This window comes from Cylas formicarius, unplaced genomic scaffold, assembly GCF_029955315.1.
Source record: "Cylas formicarius isolate icCylForm1 unplaced genomic scaffold, icCylForm1.1 PGA_scaffold_3__17_contigs__length_32017465, whole genome shotgun sequence".
NCBI classification, from domain to species: Eukaryota; Metazoa; Arthropoda; class Insecta; order Coleoptera; family Brentidae; genus Cylas; species Cylas formicarius.
In genome coordinates, this window is record NW_026844326.1 from 30,614,125 (window position 1) to 30,632,555 (window position 18,431).

The following is an 18,431-nucleotide window of genomic DNA, read 5'->3' on the forward strand; positions in this document are numbered from 1 at the left end:
CGCTAAATTTCGAAAAAGAACAAGTAGAAATTTTTAAATTTAGTGGTATAATACGACATTTGTCCAAAAATATCGAGATAAGACATGATGTTTTTTTCTAACGAACACGAAATTTTAACATTTAGAGATAAAACCAAAATTTTTTACTAAAATGTTGAAATAAAACAAGAATCCTTCGCTAAAATTCCGGGTCGGAACAAGAAATTTCAAAAATTAGAAAATTTCCCTACAATTACCATTTGAAGACGATATTTTCAACATTTAGCGGTGAAACACGAAATATTCCAAAAACTCTGAGATAAAACATTAAATTTTTTGAAACATGTCGAGTTGGAATACAAAATTTTAACATTTCAAGAAAAAACACGCCATTTTCCCAAAATTTTCAAGTAAGAACAAGCAGAAATATTTAATGCAGGTTTTTCTAACATTTCAAGGTGGGACACGAAATTTTAACATTTAAAGATAAAACACGAAATTTTTCCTAAAATGTTGAAATAAAACACGAAACTTAAAGATGTTTTCTACATTTAGAGATAAAACACCAAATTTGCGCTAAATTTTCCAAAAACTTTGAGATAAAACATGAAATTATTTGAAACAATTTTTCGTAACATTTTGAGATTTGAAATTTAGGGTTAAAACACGAATTTTTCCAAAACTTTTCAACAACAATTTCTCTAAATTTTCGAGTTAGATCACAAAATTATACAATAAAATTTCGAGATAAAATACTAATGTCTTAGATTTATGTTGTGTCTTTTCGAAGAATTCGTATTGATTGTTTTTACTGACGAAAATCTTTTATTAATTTTTTTTTCTACGCATGCTCAGCCATTGCCAATTAATTTTATTTATTTTTAGTTTCGACGCAAGGGATTTCGGTTTTAACACCAATTTTCATACAAATCTGACGCTACAATTAAAATACTTAAACGACGATCGAACTAAATTTCTGGCGGTAATTTTTGGCCAAAGTCGAAGACGCAAATCAACCTCGAAAGCATACAGGGCGGGCGATAAATCATGGCCCGGCGGCCCTTGCAAGGGCGTATCCCGACCTTGTGTCAAATACAATCCGGAGCGTTGAAGCGTCTTGAGGTTGCCAGATGTTTCTTCAGATAAAGAGGGTCGTTATTCGACGTCCCCCCGGCCCCCCTCGAACGTGATATTATCGATGAACCGTCGGAAATATGTACCGGGCGTCACAAATAAGCGTCAATGCCAAACTCGAGCCTCCCATTTTTTTATTAAAAACAATACCAATTATTTAAAAATACAACAAACAAAAAAAAGGGTGAGAATTGTATTTTGAGCGGAAATTAAAAAAACTATTTTGTTTAAAACATATATCTTTTAAAATTTATTAACTTGTTGCTAACGGGTCTAATTTGTGGATATTCTTTGCAGTTCGAAAATAATAAAAACCCAAAATAAACAAGAAAGAAAGAAAAAATAAATAGTTTTTTACTTAATTTTATTTTTTTTAAGGAGAGTGAGGCAGGCAAATCACCATCCACAACTGGTAAAGTCTGTTCATAGATATAAGATATAAGCCAATTGCCTTTGATGTTCTCTGTAAATCCTATTTTTTTCTAGATATTCTAGTCACCATTTCCCAATTCTAAAAGATTCTAATTAAGATATCTATTGTAGGCACGCTTTGTTCCTCGTATAACTGGCATCGCTTCTTTTTTTCCTCGCTTAAATGGAATTATTCAAAATTTTCCATACAGTTGATGTTGGAATTTTCGTCAATGTGTTTATAACTTCCTTAGTCTCAATAGAATGGTGTTTTCTACATTTGGGCGGGAGCATCTCCTGAGATACACTAGACTCGCACATATTTTGCATAATTCGCACACGACTTAAACTAAGTAGTATAGCAAACCAAAGAATATTATTAAGCACAGGTAGGAATAAAATTATTTTCTATTACCTGAATTTAAATTCCGAAACTTTAGGTAATAATCTTGTTGCATTGTATGTTAATGACCACCCTTGGATAATCCCATTCAAAAGCAATTGGTCACTTTGATATATCTATGAACAGACCATACGCCAGATTTCACACAACCAGGGGATTTCACAAATTCCACGGATTCCACGATGATTTCAAAAATTTCCGACTTCCCGGATTTCTAATTCGCTTCAGGAATTTAATTTTCGTACTACATCGTGACTAAAAAAACTTTTAAGTTAAAAAGAAAAACATACGCTTAGAGTCTCTTTTCAAAAACTGAAAAATGGTGCGTAAATTTTCAAAACTGGCATAAAATATTTTCCAACATTTCTTCATCAAAATTTTGTTTCTTAATTATTTTATTTTCCTTGAACTTTAATTAAGCACTTAATTAATAATTTTGATAATTAATAATATTATACGGGGTATTTTCTAATTGAATGTCAATAATTAAAACTTCTGAAAGACGGACTGGTAAAGTACAACAGTACAACAGTAGCGTGTGTCTATTTTCGTAGACACTGATGGTACGCCCATGATTTGTCTTAATTTTCTAATTTCTAAAGAAATTTTGAAACCGCTTTCCGCATGCGGAGATTATTATTTCCTACTTAAATGATTGTCTATTTGTTTCATTAAAATACCTCAAAAAATTATTTCTCATTTGGTCTGTAAGAATCATTAATTCTGTTGTCCAGGCGGCTGGTTCACATCAATTTTTAAATTCAGTTTTGTCGCGTCTTATTAATTTGTTAAAAAGTAAATAAAAAATAAATTATTTGTTCTATAATTTTTTCATTAAATGGATATATACATTCAGGTAAAATATTTCATAAATGTCTTCAAGTCAACGTTTTATAACTACTTCATAATTTTACGGATTTCACAGATTCCGCAGATTTTTCGGGAAAGTAAAAAGCAAATTAATGAAAAGAACAATTGTTATGAAGCGTATGAAAAAAAAAAATGAAAAAAAATTAAGACACAAACTCTCAATTTTTTTTTTTTATTGACAAAAATGTCCAATGCGGGGACACCCGGTATACACGTCGACCGGACAAACTTTCGAGAATTCCGCCACGTTGCCGAAACCACCGAGCTCGATTAATTAATTATTGATAATCGGGCAATTCGTTATTAACAAATTAAGCGATTTTAATGAAAATATTTGTGCGCCCGCCCGGGGGTTGGGGGGACGCAATATATAAACACAACGAAACAATTGATTGTGCGCAATTAACGCAGAATGGCAAAATAATTAACAACGCGGGGGATGGGGCGGTCGGGGGGCTGCAAAAGGACCGACCGACCGCGCAAAAAGAGGGGGGGGGCAGAAAACTGATAGAAGAGGTTGGAGCAAAAATTTATAAAAAAATTGTTCATTATTATAATTATAAATTCTGGTTTTTTGTACATTGGTAGCCCTTTAAAATTCACTTAAAAATTCTAAAAAATTCCTATTCCGTATAATTGTGGCCGAATCGTAATTAATTTACTGAAAGTGTTATTTTTTGGATAATTGTACGGATTTAGCCTAAGGCCGCAGCAATATCAAAAACAAATTTTATAACCGATAGAAAAATAGATACTAATCGGTAAAGTTTTTCTTTTATTAAATACTTCGCCATAAATAGTTATAATTCGACGGCTCGAAACGTTTCCAAAATTTTGGTAAATTTAGTTATAGTGAAAAAAAATCGACTTGCTGGTTAAAAGCCACAAAAAATAATAAAAAAACTTAAGTGACCCGCCTTGCCGCACTCACCCCTACGGCTTTTATTTGGGCAAGGGTGACGGTTAAGCACAACAGACTGATGTGAAATAACATTTAAATTTACAACAAGGGCAAAACCGGGATAATAACCTCGAACAAAATCCACGACAATAATAATCGGGGTCGACTCGGGCATTGTGAGGTCCTTAACAATGGCCGACGTTTTCCTGCCTACTCCCGGGATCTGACAGACCTATTTAAAAAAAAAAGCGGGAAAAAATTGAAATACATGTCAATCTCCCAAATCCGCAACAAATTTATTTATTTATTTATTTATTACGGGAACAGCGTATAAATGGCTTTGTTGATAGGGTACAAAAAACGAAATATAAAAATTGCATATCTGATTGAATAACTGTAGAACATGGTGTTCCTCAGGGGACAGTTTTGGGACCATTGTCGTTTCTTATGTATATAAACGATATTGTAAATATTTGAGATGATACTAAAGCGGTATTATTTGCGGATGACACTGTGATTTTTATTTTGGGTGAAAATGTGGATGAAATGCAAAGAAAAATGAATGCTGATCTGAAGAATGCTTTTGAATGGCATAACCTTTGTATAAACACGCACAAGTCAAAATTTTGTATTTCTGGTAAACGACATAAATTGAGTAAATTAAAGTTCGATGTAAACATTTATATTAACAACAAAAAATTAATTCATGAAGACGAAATTAAATATCTGGGTGTTATATTTGACTAAAATTATATTTGTCAATTGTCACCAAAATCTTATTGTATAACAGCCTAGCTGCTCCCCATTTAGAATTTTGTTCCACACTTTTGTTCAATTTGCCTAATTGCAGATTGTTCAGAATAGGGCCATGAGACATATACTAAAATGTCCGCCATTTCAAAGCACGTTGAGTGTTCTTAATTTCTTATCTGCAAAACAAAAAGTAATGTTTAATGTCTATGTATTTATTTTTAAACTTATACAGCAATGTGTTCCCAATTATGTTTGTGAAAAAGTTACCTATTTCAGAGATATTCACTCTTACAATACAAGAAATTGTGGTAATTTTATGTCGAGAGAATGTTATTCTAGTCATGTATAAAACTCCATATGACATAAAGGCCTAAACCATTATAACAATTTACCGCATGATATTAAAAACTGTGATACTATTAATAAATTTAAAAGAGTTTCAACACGCCATGTATTGTCCAAATTCTGGTTTCTGTGTGCTTAGCTTTTGGTTTCTGGAACTTTACAGGTGTATTTCCGTCGCTGTTTAGGATTTCAAGAGTAGTTCCAAGGCAGGTGATATAAATGATGCTAACAACTACAGGCCGGTTTCAATCGTGCCTTTGTTAGCAAAATTTTTTGAGATCTTACTAAAAGATCAGCTAACTTCTTATATTAATAAGATCGAATGTCTTTGTGCTGGTCAGTTTAGATTTAGGGTTAGGGTGTTCGACGATCCAAGCAGTGTCTAAAGTTGTGAGTTGGCTTGACCTTGTGTGATCGCTCCAGGGCCTTCGACTGTGTTTCTCACCAGCTTTTTATTAAAAAGCTATATAGATATGGTCTACGCGGTCTGCCCTTAGATCTTATGGCGTGCTACTTGCAGACGCCGACAACAGCTTGTAGAATACCAGGATGACCGTTCATCGCTTGAATCAGTAATAAGCGGGGTGCCCCAGGGTTCCGTCCTGGGCCCGCTACCATTTACAATCTACATAAATGACCTTTATCATTTGTTGGCCCCCAATCACTGCGTGATGTTTGCCGACGATACATCCTTCACCACATCTGCTAAGAGTGTCGAGGAGTTGTCCGTTAGGGTTGGCATGTTGGAGGACAGGGCTAATATCTAATTATCTTAAATTAAATTTAGACAAGACCCAGAGTATTGTGTTTTCCTCCAATTGCTTGGTAAATGGTGGACAGTCCGTCAAGTTGCTTGGCATTAGGATCGATGATGGTCTAAATTGGAAACAACATATCTCAGACCTGAAAAATAGATTGTCCACCAACATATTCGTTCTTCGACGACTGAGGGGCCTGATAGGAGCAAGGACTCTGCTTATGGTCTATTTTTCTTTGTTGCATTCGCACTTATGCTATGGCACGGTGCTGTGGGGTGATTCCTCGGCTGCTGTGAAGATTTTTAGAATGCAGAAAAGGGCCATTCGAGTCGTGGCTAATATCGGATATAGGGACCATTGTCAACCTTATTTTAAAAAAATTAAAGTGATGCCCCTTGCATCTATATCTACTACCAGTTATTAGAGATACAGAGAACGAAAGGAAACTTTAGCGCTAATTCCGATTGCCAGGCCTATTCAACTCGTTCGGGGGATCTCCTTAGACGGCCTAGGTTTAGACTGAGGAAGTCTGAGAGCAACTCGTTGAACCTGAAATTATATAATGTTTTGCCAGGTACCGTGAAAAAGATGAGCAATAGAAAATTTAAACATACTATCAAAGAATTTCTACAACGTCATTGTTTTTACTCTCTGCGAGCATACATTGACACTCTCACTGGTATCGATGCGCTATAAAACTGTATAGTATTGTATAATTTTGTTTGTATTAGATGTGTGTTTTTATGTTATTTTTTAATGTGATTTTATTACACTTGAATATAACTTCTGACTTGCTACAATTTTACGTTGTTTTTGTACGAATCGTAGTCAACAAATGAATCTATCTATCTATCTATCTATCTATTTTATATCTAGAATTGTATTTGTATGTAGCATAATGCTAAATATAGATTATATTATTATTATTTCAAACATTTATTTATTTAGCTGTCCAATAAAAAGCTAAATCTAATTAAGAACTAATTAATTAATTGTAAAAAGTCAATACAACAAACAGCTATTTCCAAAACTTCACATCGAGCTTTACAATGACATATCAAATAAAAGTCGGTTTACAATAAAGAACATTTTGATCATTTCAGCTCCTATTATGAGGAAAATATCGTGGTTCTTCAAAAACGGACGTTTACGTGATTCACCCTGTGTCTACGTCATCGATATAAAATAAAACAAAGCACGATTATCTTTTGCCATATACACACGCTACCTACCTTTCTTCCGTTTAAGCGACGCTGTATCTCTTACAGTTTCCGATATCTCCACGTACGAGGCGTGTTCAAAAAGTAAAGTGTGGGAAAACATTTCATGAATTTTGTATCACGACAATGCGCCTGCTTAGTCATCTTGTGTCTAACTTTTTAATAATACTAATATTAATAATAATAATAATAATTGTTTATTTTTGCATTTTGTATTTACATTTATCTATTAGTAGTAAACCAAAAACACAGCACAAAGAAAAGGAACTGGGAAAAAAGATCAAAGCCCATATATCTTAACATATTATAATACATCAATCAACTGTAAAGTATCTTATTAATAGAAATCCACTTAGGCTAATTATCTTTGACTAATAGATTGATTACAAAGAAAAGTTTGGTATTTTTTTCTAAAAGATGTGGGCATCAGTTTCTTTACATTATACCATTTGTAGACACAGAAGGAAAACGACCTTTCAAACAATGCTTCACGATGCGGGGGAGGAGAAATAAGACTCCTATATCGAAGATTCAAGTTGTGGACATCAGTGCGGTACTTTGTTTTTTGGAAAGCGACTTTTGCACTCCCTGTATTCTGGTTACATCTTCTTGACCGGAACAAGGACCATAAACCGCATCTGCATAATTAAAATGGTTCGACACTTATGATACCCCGGAAAAGGGTTGCGTTGACTCAACTGATAAGTGTAAAACAAACGCGCCATCAAAAAGAGGTAAAAGAATAACTATTTTGCATGCTGGCTCTAAAGATGGTTGGATTCTAAATGGACTTTCTCTGTCTGCGAAAAATATTAAAGATTCTTCTCTGGATTACCATGACCACTTATTTATTTAAAAGTTGGTTTAAAAACAAACTAGTTCCAAACATTCCTCCTAATATCACAGTAAACCCCTTCCTCGTGTGACGCAAAAGCAACAATCCAAAACTACTTGTATAATAACGACATTTATTTTCACGAAGATTATACCAAAAAGCAATTAATTGAGGTCCTACAAAGCTTGAACCTACAAAAGGATAATTATGCAAAAAATCTAGGGCATACAGTTTTAAGGTTCCCAGCTTACCACTGTATATTTAATCACATTGAACATGTTTTTCCCCGTGTTAACTCCAATGTCCTCAAACTTATAGAAACCGAAGTTTTTAAGATCCGCCACAAAGTTGGGCAAATTCTGTTAAACATATAGAAAAAGCAGAACAATTAGAACAGACGATGATAGCGATAGTGATACTGATATATTATGTGAAAATAATGAAGTAATTTAAGTAGGTAATAAAAATAATTTGTAATTTTTGGATTTAAACATAAATACATAAATATTTTTTAGTACCTTTCCTAACAAAACCCCAAATAATTAAATTCTAAGCAAAGTACGGACCTGTTCGGCCATATTTCATTCTTACAGCTTGCCCGGGTCTTTCCTTAATTCGTATCAGTTAGTCACTTTCTTATATCTATGAACAGACTTTACTTCGAGAGTAGATCAATCAATTTTTTTTTTAATTATTCACTTATGTCCCTGTTCTGTAGTTGGATTTATCCTGTTGAACAGTGTATCTAAATCTAAATAAATCTAAATAAATAAAAAAATAAATAGTCCCCGGACATGCCCCCCCCCCGCTATGCTATGAAGAACTTCAGGCTATACCAGATTGGCATAAGTATATTATATCTGGGGGGTTGGGGGGATTACTTTCAAGGGGGCACCATTAATTTTGACGAATAACTAAATACTTTTTAAGTCACATTACTTTTTGAACACACCTCGTGCATCGTCTTATATCGGATACCCTGTAGACGCGTTTTTATTTTAGTTTAAATTATTCTAAGTTCAAACTAGCCAGGGTCGGCAGTTTTAAATTTACGAGCGTCCAATGCGAGTGGGGAAAAAACCCGTACTTATCTCGCGCGAAGCGCGTTTATTAATCATAAAAAACGCGTTAACGAGGAAAGCACACCTGGAAACGGCGTTTCCCGGTACCCGCGCGTTCGCTATTATTTTTGTTTTCGACTTCAAGGCCGCGGATTCGTATACGGGGTCGATCGAAACTGAACCGCATTAAAAAAAAAAAAAAAAGCGCCCAAAGGTTAAACCGCGAGTATTGTTTTCGACACGGGTGAAAGTCGAATTATTAACGTCGTCGGTTTGTAAATAAATGTCGTTGAAGCGCGTTGCGCAATTGGAAAACACAAACTTTGACCCGCGCTTCATACATATACATACGTACGTGTTCCGATATACGAGGGTTGCGAGAGTAATATTCGCCGCTTCCATGGTGCCAAGCTTATTAACAAGACGCAATTTTAGGGCAATTTTAGGCAAAATTGGTTTTTTTTGTTATTTTTTTTTACCAATTACACCCATTTTGGATTGGTGCAATTGCGGTTAAAAAGAATTACGAGGAACCCGACGAAATTTCAACTTATTCCGAGTTAAATTAGTGTGAAGAGAAACTCGTAGGAATTCCGATTAATTTCAGAGGAACTCCGAATTGAAAAGGATACCGAAAGCTTTCAACGAATTTCAGAAGAATTCCAAGAATTCTAAAGCAGTTAACAAGAATTCAGACGAACTTCATCGATTTTTCAGTTATTTCAAAGGAATTCCAAGTTAAGCTAAAGTGAAGAGAAATTCGAAGGAATTTTGAATAATTAAAATGAATTCCTTGGAACTCGTAGAAATTTCAACTAATTCCAGAGGAATTCCAACAATTACAAAACAATAAACCAGAATTTCAAGGATGTCGATGGAATTTCTGAAGGATGGAAATCTTGAAGGAATGTCGGAGTTGAGAATTCCAAGGAATTTCAAATAATTGCCATAATTTCAGAAGATTTAAAACGAATTCCGAGGAACCCGGAGGAATTTCAGAGGAATTTCCACTAACTCCGAAAGAACTTAATGAATTCTACAGAATGTCAATGAAATTCAGAGGGACAAGAAAGAATTTCAACTTAGTCCCAGGGGAGAACTCCCAGCAGCTTGAATACATTTCAGTTCCAGACGATTTCGGAAAATTACAAATTCCAACCCAATTAACAAGAACTCCAAGAAGACATTTCAATTCCACGCTAATTCCAAGACCAATTCCAGAGGAATTAAAAGAGTTCTAAGGCAGTTAACAAGAATTCAGATACATTTATTTCACAATTAAATTAACTAATTTCAACTAATTCCGAAGGAATTCCGAGTTAACAAGAATTCGAACAAACTCGAAGAAATGTTGAATAATTCCAAAGGAATTTCGAAGAATTTTAGAACATTTAAAAAGAATTCCGAGGAAATCGAAGACATTCAACCAACTCCGGACGAATTACGAAAATTAAATCCAACAAGCCAGAATTTCAAGGAACGCGATGAAATTTCAAGTAATTCTCGGAGGAATTTCAACTAATTCAACAGGAATTCCGCCAATTTTAAGAATTTATAAGAATTCAAGAGAAACTAAAACGAATTCAAAGAAACTCGAAGGAATTTCGAATAATTGCAAGAATTTCAGAGCAGTTAAAAATAATTCCGAGGAACTCGCAGGAATTTCAACTAATTTCAGATTAATTCCAAGAAATCTAAAGCAGTTAAGACGCGTTCAGGAAAACTCGCAGGATATTCCAATTATTTCAAAGAAATTCTGAAGGATTTCGGAGCAATTAAAATGAGGTTAGAAGAACTCGAAGGAATTCTGAGTTAAACTAGAGTTCAGAGAAACTCGAAGGAATTGAGAATCATTCGTAAAAATTCCAAGAATTGCATGGCAGTTAAAAAGAATCCCTGGGAATTCAACTATTTTCAGAGGAATTGCGACCCCGTCGCGGTATTTTTATGGCGAAACCCCCCGCCCCGGTACTGCGGGGCCGTAAATTAGAAACCATTCGTTTTTCGAAAAAAAAAAACGCGTTCGCGACGTTTCGCAAACGGCCACAGGCCCCGGTAAAAACGAAATTAGGCAGACATATCGTTAACGGTAAAACGAACGAAATACGGGCAAGAAATGAGAGATTTTCATTGTCGGTACTCGCAGGCAAAGCGGAAAAAAACAAGTAGATTTCTATCTACGTTATAGCCTGGACAAGTAAATTAGATATTAGTTTTTGCAACGACAAAGCGGTCGGTCGGAACAAATCCGGCACGGAGAAAGAGGAGCCCCCCTCCGCACCCCGCAAAACGTTCTGTGAAGGTCACTTTTGCTTAAGCATATTCGGGCGGCAGAAGAGGGTTTTTAATCTGGCGTTCGCGATCGCATGGGACGGCATTAATAAAATACAAAAGTCACATGTACGAAACCAGATCTCACAACGATATTTATAATTACAATATCAGAACTAATAAAGGACATTCCAATCCGGTATTTCAAGCAGCATGTACTTATAATAAGCTTTCAGAAAATTCAACAAATACAAATAAACATATTAAATTTGTGAAACCGTCCCGTTGCGTTTCCTGTGTTGGTCGTAATAAAAAATGTTAAAAATTTTAATAGTGATTTAATTTTTTTTTTCTATTTTTGTACTTGTGGCTTTAATCCCTCAGTTTAACCGTAACTTCCACAGTATCTGTTAACCACGGTGGTCTCTGAATATTTATTTTAACGAGCCAAAACGTACTGATATTCCTGATTAGATTATTAAAATACGATACGATACCAATAAGTCTATCCATGCGTTTTAACTCCGAGAACAAATTTAAGGTCTAATGTATCCAGTATTAAAAAACACGTCGGCAAATACGTGATTAAATTTTTCTCTATGCGCTAACCACAAGTACCGATAAAAATAAAACTTTGTTAGAATTTGCAAACGCTGAGGAGAGTTGTTCGCGTCTTCGGCTACATATACAGGGCGTGTCGGAATATTTCCGTTAAAATTTGGATACCACTTGAAGTTTTAACGTTTTTTAATTACAACCATTGCATTGCCGAGGTATTTGACTCAAAAAGAATTAAAGGCGGCTATGGAAGATATCGTGATGGATGAGGACAATAACAATGAAAGTCGTCAGTATTATTTCGATTTACGTATTCTTATGCATTGTAGCATTCCATGTTCAAAAAACAGCCGAAAATCGCGAAAAAAAGATGCATACCGGCGTCGGATCAGGGCCATTTCTTATGTGCCTCGCGGAGGGTTAAAAAAGAGGCAAATTTTAATTTTGTAGCTCCTAGGGTTCGAAAGTTATTCAGGAAAAAAAATATAAAAAAATTTTTTTTTCGACGGTAATCATTTCTATAACAATCCCATAGGAGCTACCGTTACCGTGATATAAACTTTTTATACGACCGTAGATACTGTCGAAAAATTCGATTTTATTTATTTTGCGAATGTAACAAGGGTAGTTGCAGGAACGGATGTTTTTCCAAAGGAACTCCCCGACTAAATTTGAAGAAACGGTATAAAAAATCAAACAGCCCCGAAAACCGACCTCGAATTACCGGAATAAAATATTAAACCTTTTTCGATGGATAGGAAGGGGATACGAGGAAAATGGCAGAATTGGGGGGGGGGGGTCTGCTATCGACCCCGTTTTTATTAACCCGCAAGTTTTTTTTTGCAGGGTTCGCAGGGAAAACGGATTACCGGCCTGTAAATCAAGGCCGGCGGGTCTCGGATTTGCATAAAATATGTCGGAAAAATCTACTCTCTCTCGTACTTTTCGAATCCGCGCGGGGGGGGGGGGGAGGGCAAAGTTCGTTAGCTGGACGACCAAGGTCAAAGAATACGCACGGAAAAAAAACGCCCATTAATTAAGAGCGTCGGTACGATGCGGCCGGCGCGTATATATCAAGAACATGTCGGAAGGAATACATTTAAGTATTTTTTCCGAGTTCGTTATTTATCGCACGCAAAACAAAACGATAAAGTGCCAGTTTTACAACGCGATACGGATAAGGACGTCGATAAAACGTGAATTTATTGACGGCGTTTGACATTTCGGCAAAGTCACAAGGCTACTTTGGCGAGCTACACCGTCGGCAACATGGTAATAACGACACCACAACGCTAACCGACGAGACAAAAATAAAAAAAAAAAACGTACCTTTTTGCCGTCGCGAAATTTGACGGTTCCCTCGATAACGCAATTATTGTCACACATAATTATTACACCAGGCTCTCGCGCGCGGTCCAAAATCACATAACGCACAAAACAGATCGCGACTGAACGTAAAAACACACACAAACGCGCCCGAACTGCCGAAAACTGACGCGGCTACGAAGTACGCGAGCCCAGAGATCGAGAGCGCTTACGCAACCTTCTCGACTCGACGGTTGGTGGCGCGCGACTGGCTTCCTCGTCCGTAGCAGCTGACTTGCATCGCGGCGGGCTCGGATCGCGGGTTTGATCGAATGCGCGCCTGCCTTGTGCAAATTCGGCGGCCGGGCGCTTTAATGCACGTTTCGAGTGTCGTTCAAGGTGCAACGATAACAATTATTAATATCGTTCGACGTTCGGTAATAACAGCGGGGCGCGCGCGACACGGACCACCGCTCGTCTCGAGCTCTGACTGACGTATCGCGGATTTCGGTGGTCCGCGCGTTTCTCGGTTAGTTAATTAGTCGCCCGTGGGGGCGCCCCGCGTTAACAAATTCGATAAGTTTCGGGATTAATTAGAAAAGTTTACGTTCGAGGCATTGTGCGTTTGTCGTTTTAAGTTTCGACGCTGTTTCGTCGTCGCGGGTAATTGTTCCGAAACAACTAGCTAGGGCGAAAACGAAGTTCGTCCTACGACTTTGGGCGGAATTAATCCAAGAATAGCGTCGATCGGATGTAAAGGAGCCGGGCGAGGATGGCGGAGAATAATCCGTCAGGATTGTTGCGACGAAATCGCGGAAAAGGGATGACTTTGCGAATTTTTAAAGGCGGCTTTTGAATTATTTAAACGCGTATCAAAAGGAAAATGCTTCACGGGGACCGTTGTTTGCTTTTCTCGATTTGCGCCGTATGCGATGAAGCGAGAATGTTTATAATAAGAAATATTTAAGATAAGAAAAAATAAAGTAAAAGTGAGAACTAACCAAATAGAAATAGTTCGCAGTATTTTAAAAACTGGGGGTGGACTAGATGTTATTCTGAAAAAAAAATTATTTAACATTGTATACTGTATAAATGATTTTTATTTTTTGTACCCTTGTATATGGTACGTATATAATTAAAATGTCTAATTTTTGACATAAAAACAATATCTCAAAATGTCAATTTGGAGAACATGATTCGTCAGTTTTTTCAAAGCAGTCAAATGAATGCCTGCAAATGTTTTATTACTTTTCAATTACTTAACCGTAGCTTCGGTCAGCAGTCTCACTTGGCATCTTCAATGCTCGCGCTCCGAAAAAGTGAGATTTTGGCGAAACGTCTGCAGAATTCCAGTCGGACACAGCTGCGCAGTGACTTTGTGGGCATAATACAGAGCAGACGCTTCGCGCAGTCACGATTTTTCGAAATCGGTCTTGTTTTTTTTTTAAATACCATTTGATGAATAATTATAATTATATAGAAAAAATAGGGGTTCGTTTTAAGACAACAAAAACAACCGCAACAAACAAAGACAGGGAACCGTCCCAAATTAGGCCCGTCATATCAAGTCACTTAAGATGAATAATTACGTGCGGCGGTTAAATATAAACGGTCCCGTGGAGGGACCGGAGGGGGGGGGGGCGTCGTCGAAAAACTGTTATTTTAATGGAAAAACGTAGCCCCTTCTGAAAAAATACCGGAAATATTGTCCGGGTAAATTATTATTTGGGAGGTGAGAGCAAAACAGGCAATTTATATTCGAAACAAATCGAAAACGGAGGTCGGGGGTGCATTATCGGCCAATTTTCCTAAGTCTTTTTCAATTAATTTTTCAATTCCGCTCTACCCGGTCGATGTATGGCCGTTTATTTTGCGGATAATGGCGTCGCCGGATTTTCCGCCGAATTATCCCGCAAAATGTCAATTCACGCCGCATGGAGGCGACGCTACGTCATTTTTTACGGATTAAACTAAGATGGTGGATTTTACTGTTTGATACTTTAAAGAAGAGGAAATTTCCGGCAGAAAACTGAAAAGCCAACTGCAGATTTAAATTTCAAAAAAAAAATTTAGTTACATATATGTATATATGGCATTGCCGAGGTATTTGAGTCAAAATGAATTAAAGGCGGCTATGGAAGAGATCGTGATGGATGAGGACAATAACAATGAAAGTCGTCAGTATTATTTCGATTTACGTATTCTTATGTATTATAGCATTCCAATATTTACAAACAAAACGAGTTTTTAATTTTTTTTGACACATGTAATGCATTTTTAAGTGCAACGAAATAAATAATTTCAGAGCAAAAATGTATTTTTTATTTTTTTTTATGCTTGGGATAATATGGGTTAAAAGCAATACAATTATATGATTGTTTCAGATTTTCAACGCTGAAGCAGTTGGTGCTGTCGGAAGCAATTGTTTCACAATAATAAATTAACTAAGGGATTATTGATTAAAGTAATTTTAGTGTTGAAGACGGCTTAAAGCAACTGGACTGAGACTCTGTAATCTGTATCATACTCCTAAGCGAAACAGATGCAGATGCGAAGGGAAACCGTCGTTACATGTCGTCGTAGATTCGTTTCGTCGGTCGGGCAGGGATCATTATACTCCACATGTTAAAAACAGAAACAACGATGAAGAAAATCCCAACCTAACCAAAAATTGGTTGACTGCTGCTTGTTACTTCGTTTTTGCACAACTTAATCTAATTTAATTGAATTAAAATTAGCATGAAATATAGAACAGAATAACCGCCCTACAGGTAGGTATTCGTTATGTTCGTATTCTATCCCCAACTTAAATTACAGATGTATCCTGTTTTGAGACATTTGCTGCATAAGGAGGAGAATCGACGACGTATCTCAAATCTAAAAAGTGCAAAAAAATAATGAGAAAGATCTGCAAGAGAGGATATAGGGAGCTAGTTCTCAATTTATTTAACGAATCGCTCCCACACCCGGAAAATAGTAATAGGAATTCAAGAATTCCAAAGCAAACAAGAACTGATTGCGCAACAAGTGTCTAATCATTGGATCTGTTCTCTCCAAACTGAACAAGGAAATGGTCAAATTAAAAGAGCTTTTATTGAAAAAGGTGGATTCCCAGGAATCATAGCATTTTCATGCGGTGTGATGATGATGCTATGTCAGCAGAAAAAGATTTCATTCCATAAGAATGCACATAATAAGTGGACGTAACTGATTGATAACTGATGCATTTATATGGCGTGCTTTGGTGGTTGGAAACTCAATATGCTGCAGGAAAGCTGTAGGTGTTTTTATTTTTTGCTCTTCACTATGTATAATATGTGACATAACAATGATTGTTTTTGAATTGATATGATAAAAAGTTGCACTCTTCAGCACTTACTTTATTTTTGCGCCAACCTATGTATTTCGAGGTATATTTTAATCAAAATAAATAAGAACCAAAAGTTCAGATTTTCACGAAATTATATGTTTTTACATGACAATTGTTTCGACAACACCGTGTCTTTATCAAATGTAATATTTACAAACTACCTGCTACTATATATACAGAAAAACGACCATAAAACCTTAATTAATGTTGTTGTGAGAATTTAAGTTCAATAAAGGAGACGTAGTAATTGAGCCGAGCAAGACCATTCTGACAAAACAGAAAATAGGGAAAAAACAGGAACGGATGACTCCAGAAATTTTGAATTTGATGAACGAACGACGTGGTGTAAAAGACAACAACGAAGCATATAAGAATATTCAGAAAGAAATCCGATCACAGATAAGAGAAGCAAAAGAGGTATTCTACAAAAGAAAATGCGACGAAATAGAAGCCCCAGAAGAAAAGCACGACAGCTTCAATGTCCACAAGAAAGTAAAAGAACTGGCAGGGTTACAGAAAAAAAGACAACCGTCAATACTCACTGACCAGAATGGCAAAATTATTATGGAAATGGAAGAGAGAGATATAAACAGAATAGTAACAGAACAAGAAAACAGTGGACCGGAAATAACTAAAGAAGAGGTCATCCATGCAATAAAAATCACAAAAGATGGAAAAGCTGCAGGGCCTGATGAGTTACCCTCTGAAATTCTCAAATTGATAGAAGAGGAAAACATCTAACAGTCTAACAGATCTGTTCAACACCATATACAAAACAGGTATTATACCCAGGGAATGGTTGCTATCAGCGTTCGTCACTATCCCAAAAAAACGTAATGCAAGGCAATGCACAGACTTTCGAACAATCAGTCTAATGAGTCATACGCCAAAAATATTTCTGAAAGTGATACATCACAGGATATACAAAACAGTAGGACAAGATATCAGCGAGACTCAATTCGGTTTCCGAGGTGGCTTAGGCACAAGAGAAGCAATATTTGCCTTGAACGTTCCCGCCCAACGATGTATGGATATTAATCAGGATCTTTATATATGTTTCATTGATTACAACAAAGCCTTCGATAGGGTCCGACACGAACAACTTATCCAGCTTCTGAAAGAGAAGAACTTAGACACCAGAGATATAAAAATTATTACGAATCTTTATTCTAATCAAAAAGCAGTGTTAAAAATAGTCGAGGCGTTAGGCAGGGGTGCGTGCTATCACCGATGTTATTTAACCTTTACTCAGAGGAAATAATGAAACGAGCATTGGATGATGAAACGAAGGACTAAAAATTAACGGAGTGACTATCAACAATATAAGATATGCGGATGATTCGATCCTGATGGCTACCAACCTAAACGAATTACAGATTGCAGTAGACAAAGTTAATACATCGAGTGAAGAGTTCGGACTGTTACTAAACGTAAAAAAGACAAAATTTATGATAATATCAAAAACAGCAAAAAACAATTCACAAATTCATATAAATAACCACTCCGTAGAAAAAGTTGACAGTTATAAATACTTAGGTACAATTGTAAATAAAAATAACGACTGCTCTGAAGAAATCAAAACTAGAATAGGACAGGCGAGAACAACATTTGCGAAAATGAAAAGAGTGCTCCGTGGCAGCGATCTCAGCTTGGATTTAAAAATCAGAATGGTGCGATGCTATGTTTTGTCGGTACTGTACTATGGTGTAGAGGCTTGGACTCTGAAGAAACTGGACATAAGGAAACTGGAGGCGTTCGAAATGTGTTTGTACCGTAGAATACTTAAGGTAAAATGGACCGATAAAGTGACCAACATGGAAATCCTGAAAAGAATAAAAAAGGAAAAAGAAATTATCATTACGGTAAAAAAGCGTAAACTTCAGTACCTTGGACACGTCATGAGAGGAGAAAAGTACCAACTACTCCAACTGATATCACAAGGAAAAATTCAAGGAAAGAGAAGTGTAGGAAGAAGGCGTCACTCATGGATGAGAAACTTACGTGACTGGTTCGGGTGCACCACAAACCAACTATTTCGGTCGGCCGTGTCACGAATACGAATAGCACTGATGATTGCCAACCTTCGCAACGAAGACGGCACCTAAAGAAGAAGAAGAAGAAAGGAGAGGTATTTAAATCTAATTGACCTTTAAGCAATACATTTGAATGTCTCATTTTGTTAATCCCCATGGCTTCCAATAAATTTAATTTTCTACTTTTTGTGGCTGTATGTAAAATATCAAAATTGTCGTCAAAA

The 18,431-nt window shown here is 36.2% G+C and overlaps 1 protein-coding gene across 3 annotated transcripts in view; it reads right to left on the reverse strand.

Annotated features, from left to right (window-relative positions):
- The window catches only part of LOC132699748 (uncharacterized), a 364,826-nt gene that overhangs the window by 167,847 nt on the left and 178,548 nt on the right, over positions 1-18,431 (reverse strand). The window contains exon 1 of one of the 3 annotated variants that reach the window (XM_060666622.1): positions 12,829-13,680. The exons of 1 other annotated variant lie outside the window; for it this stretch is intronic. In XM_060666622.1, coding sequence (XP_060522605.1) covers positions 12,829-12,885 — 57 coding nt within the window. In that variant the 5' untranslated portion in view covers positions 12,886-13,680. Of the gene's footprint in view, positions 1-12,828; positions 13,681-18,431 lie in introns of those variants that run through there. One more of the 3 variants, XM_060666623.1, reaches the window with a different exon arrangement.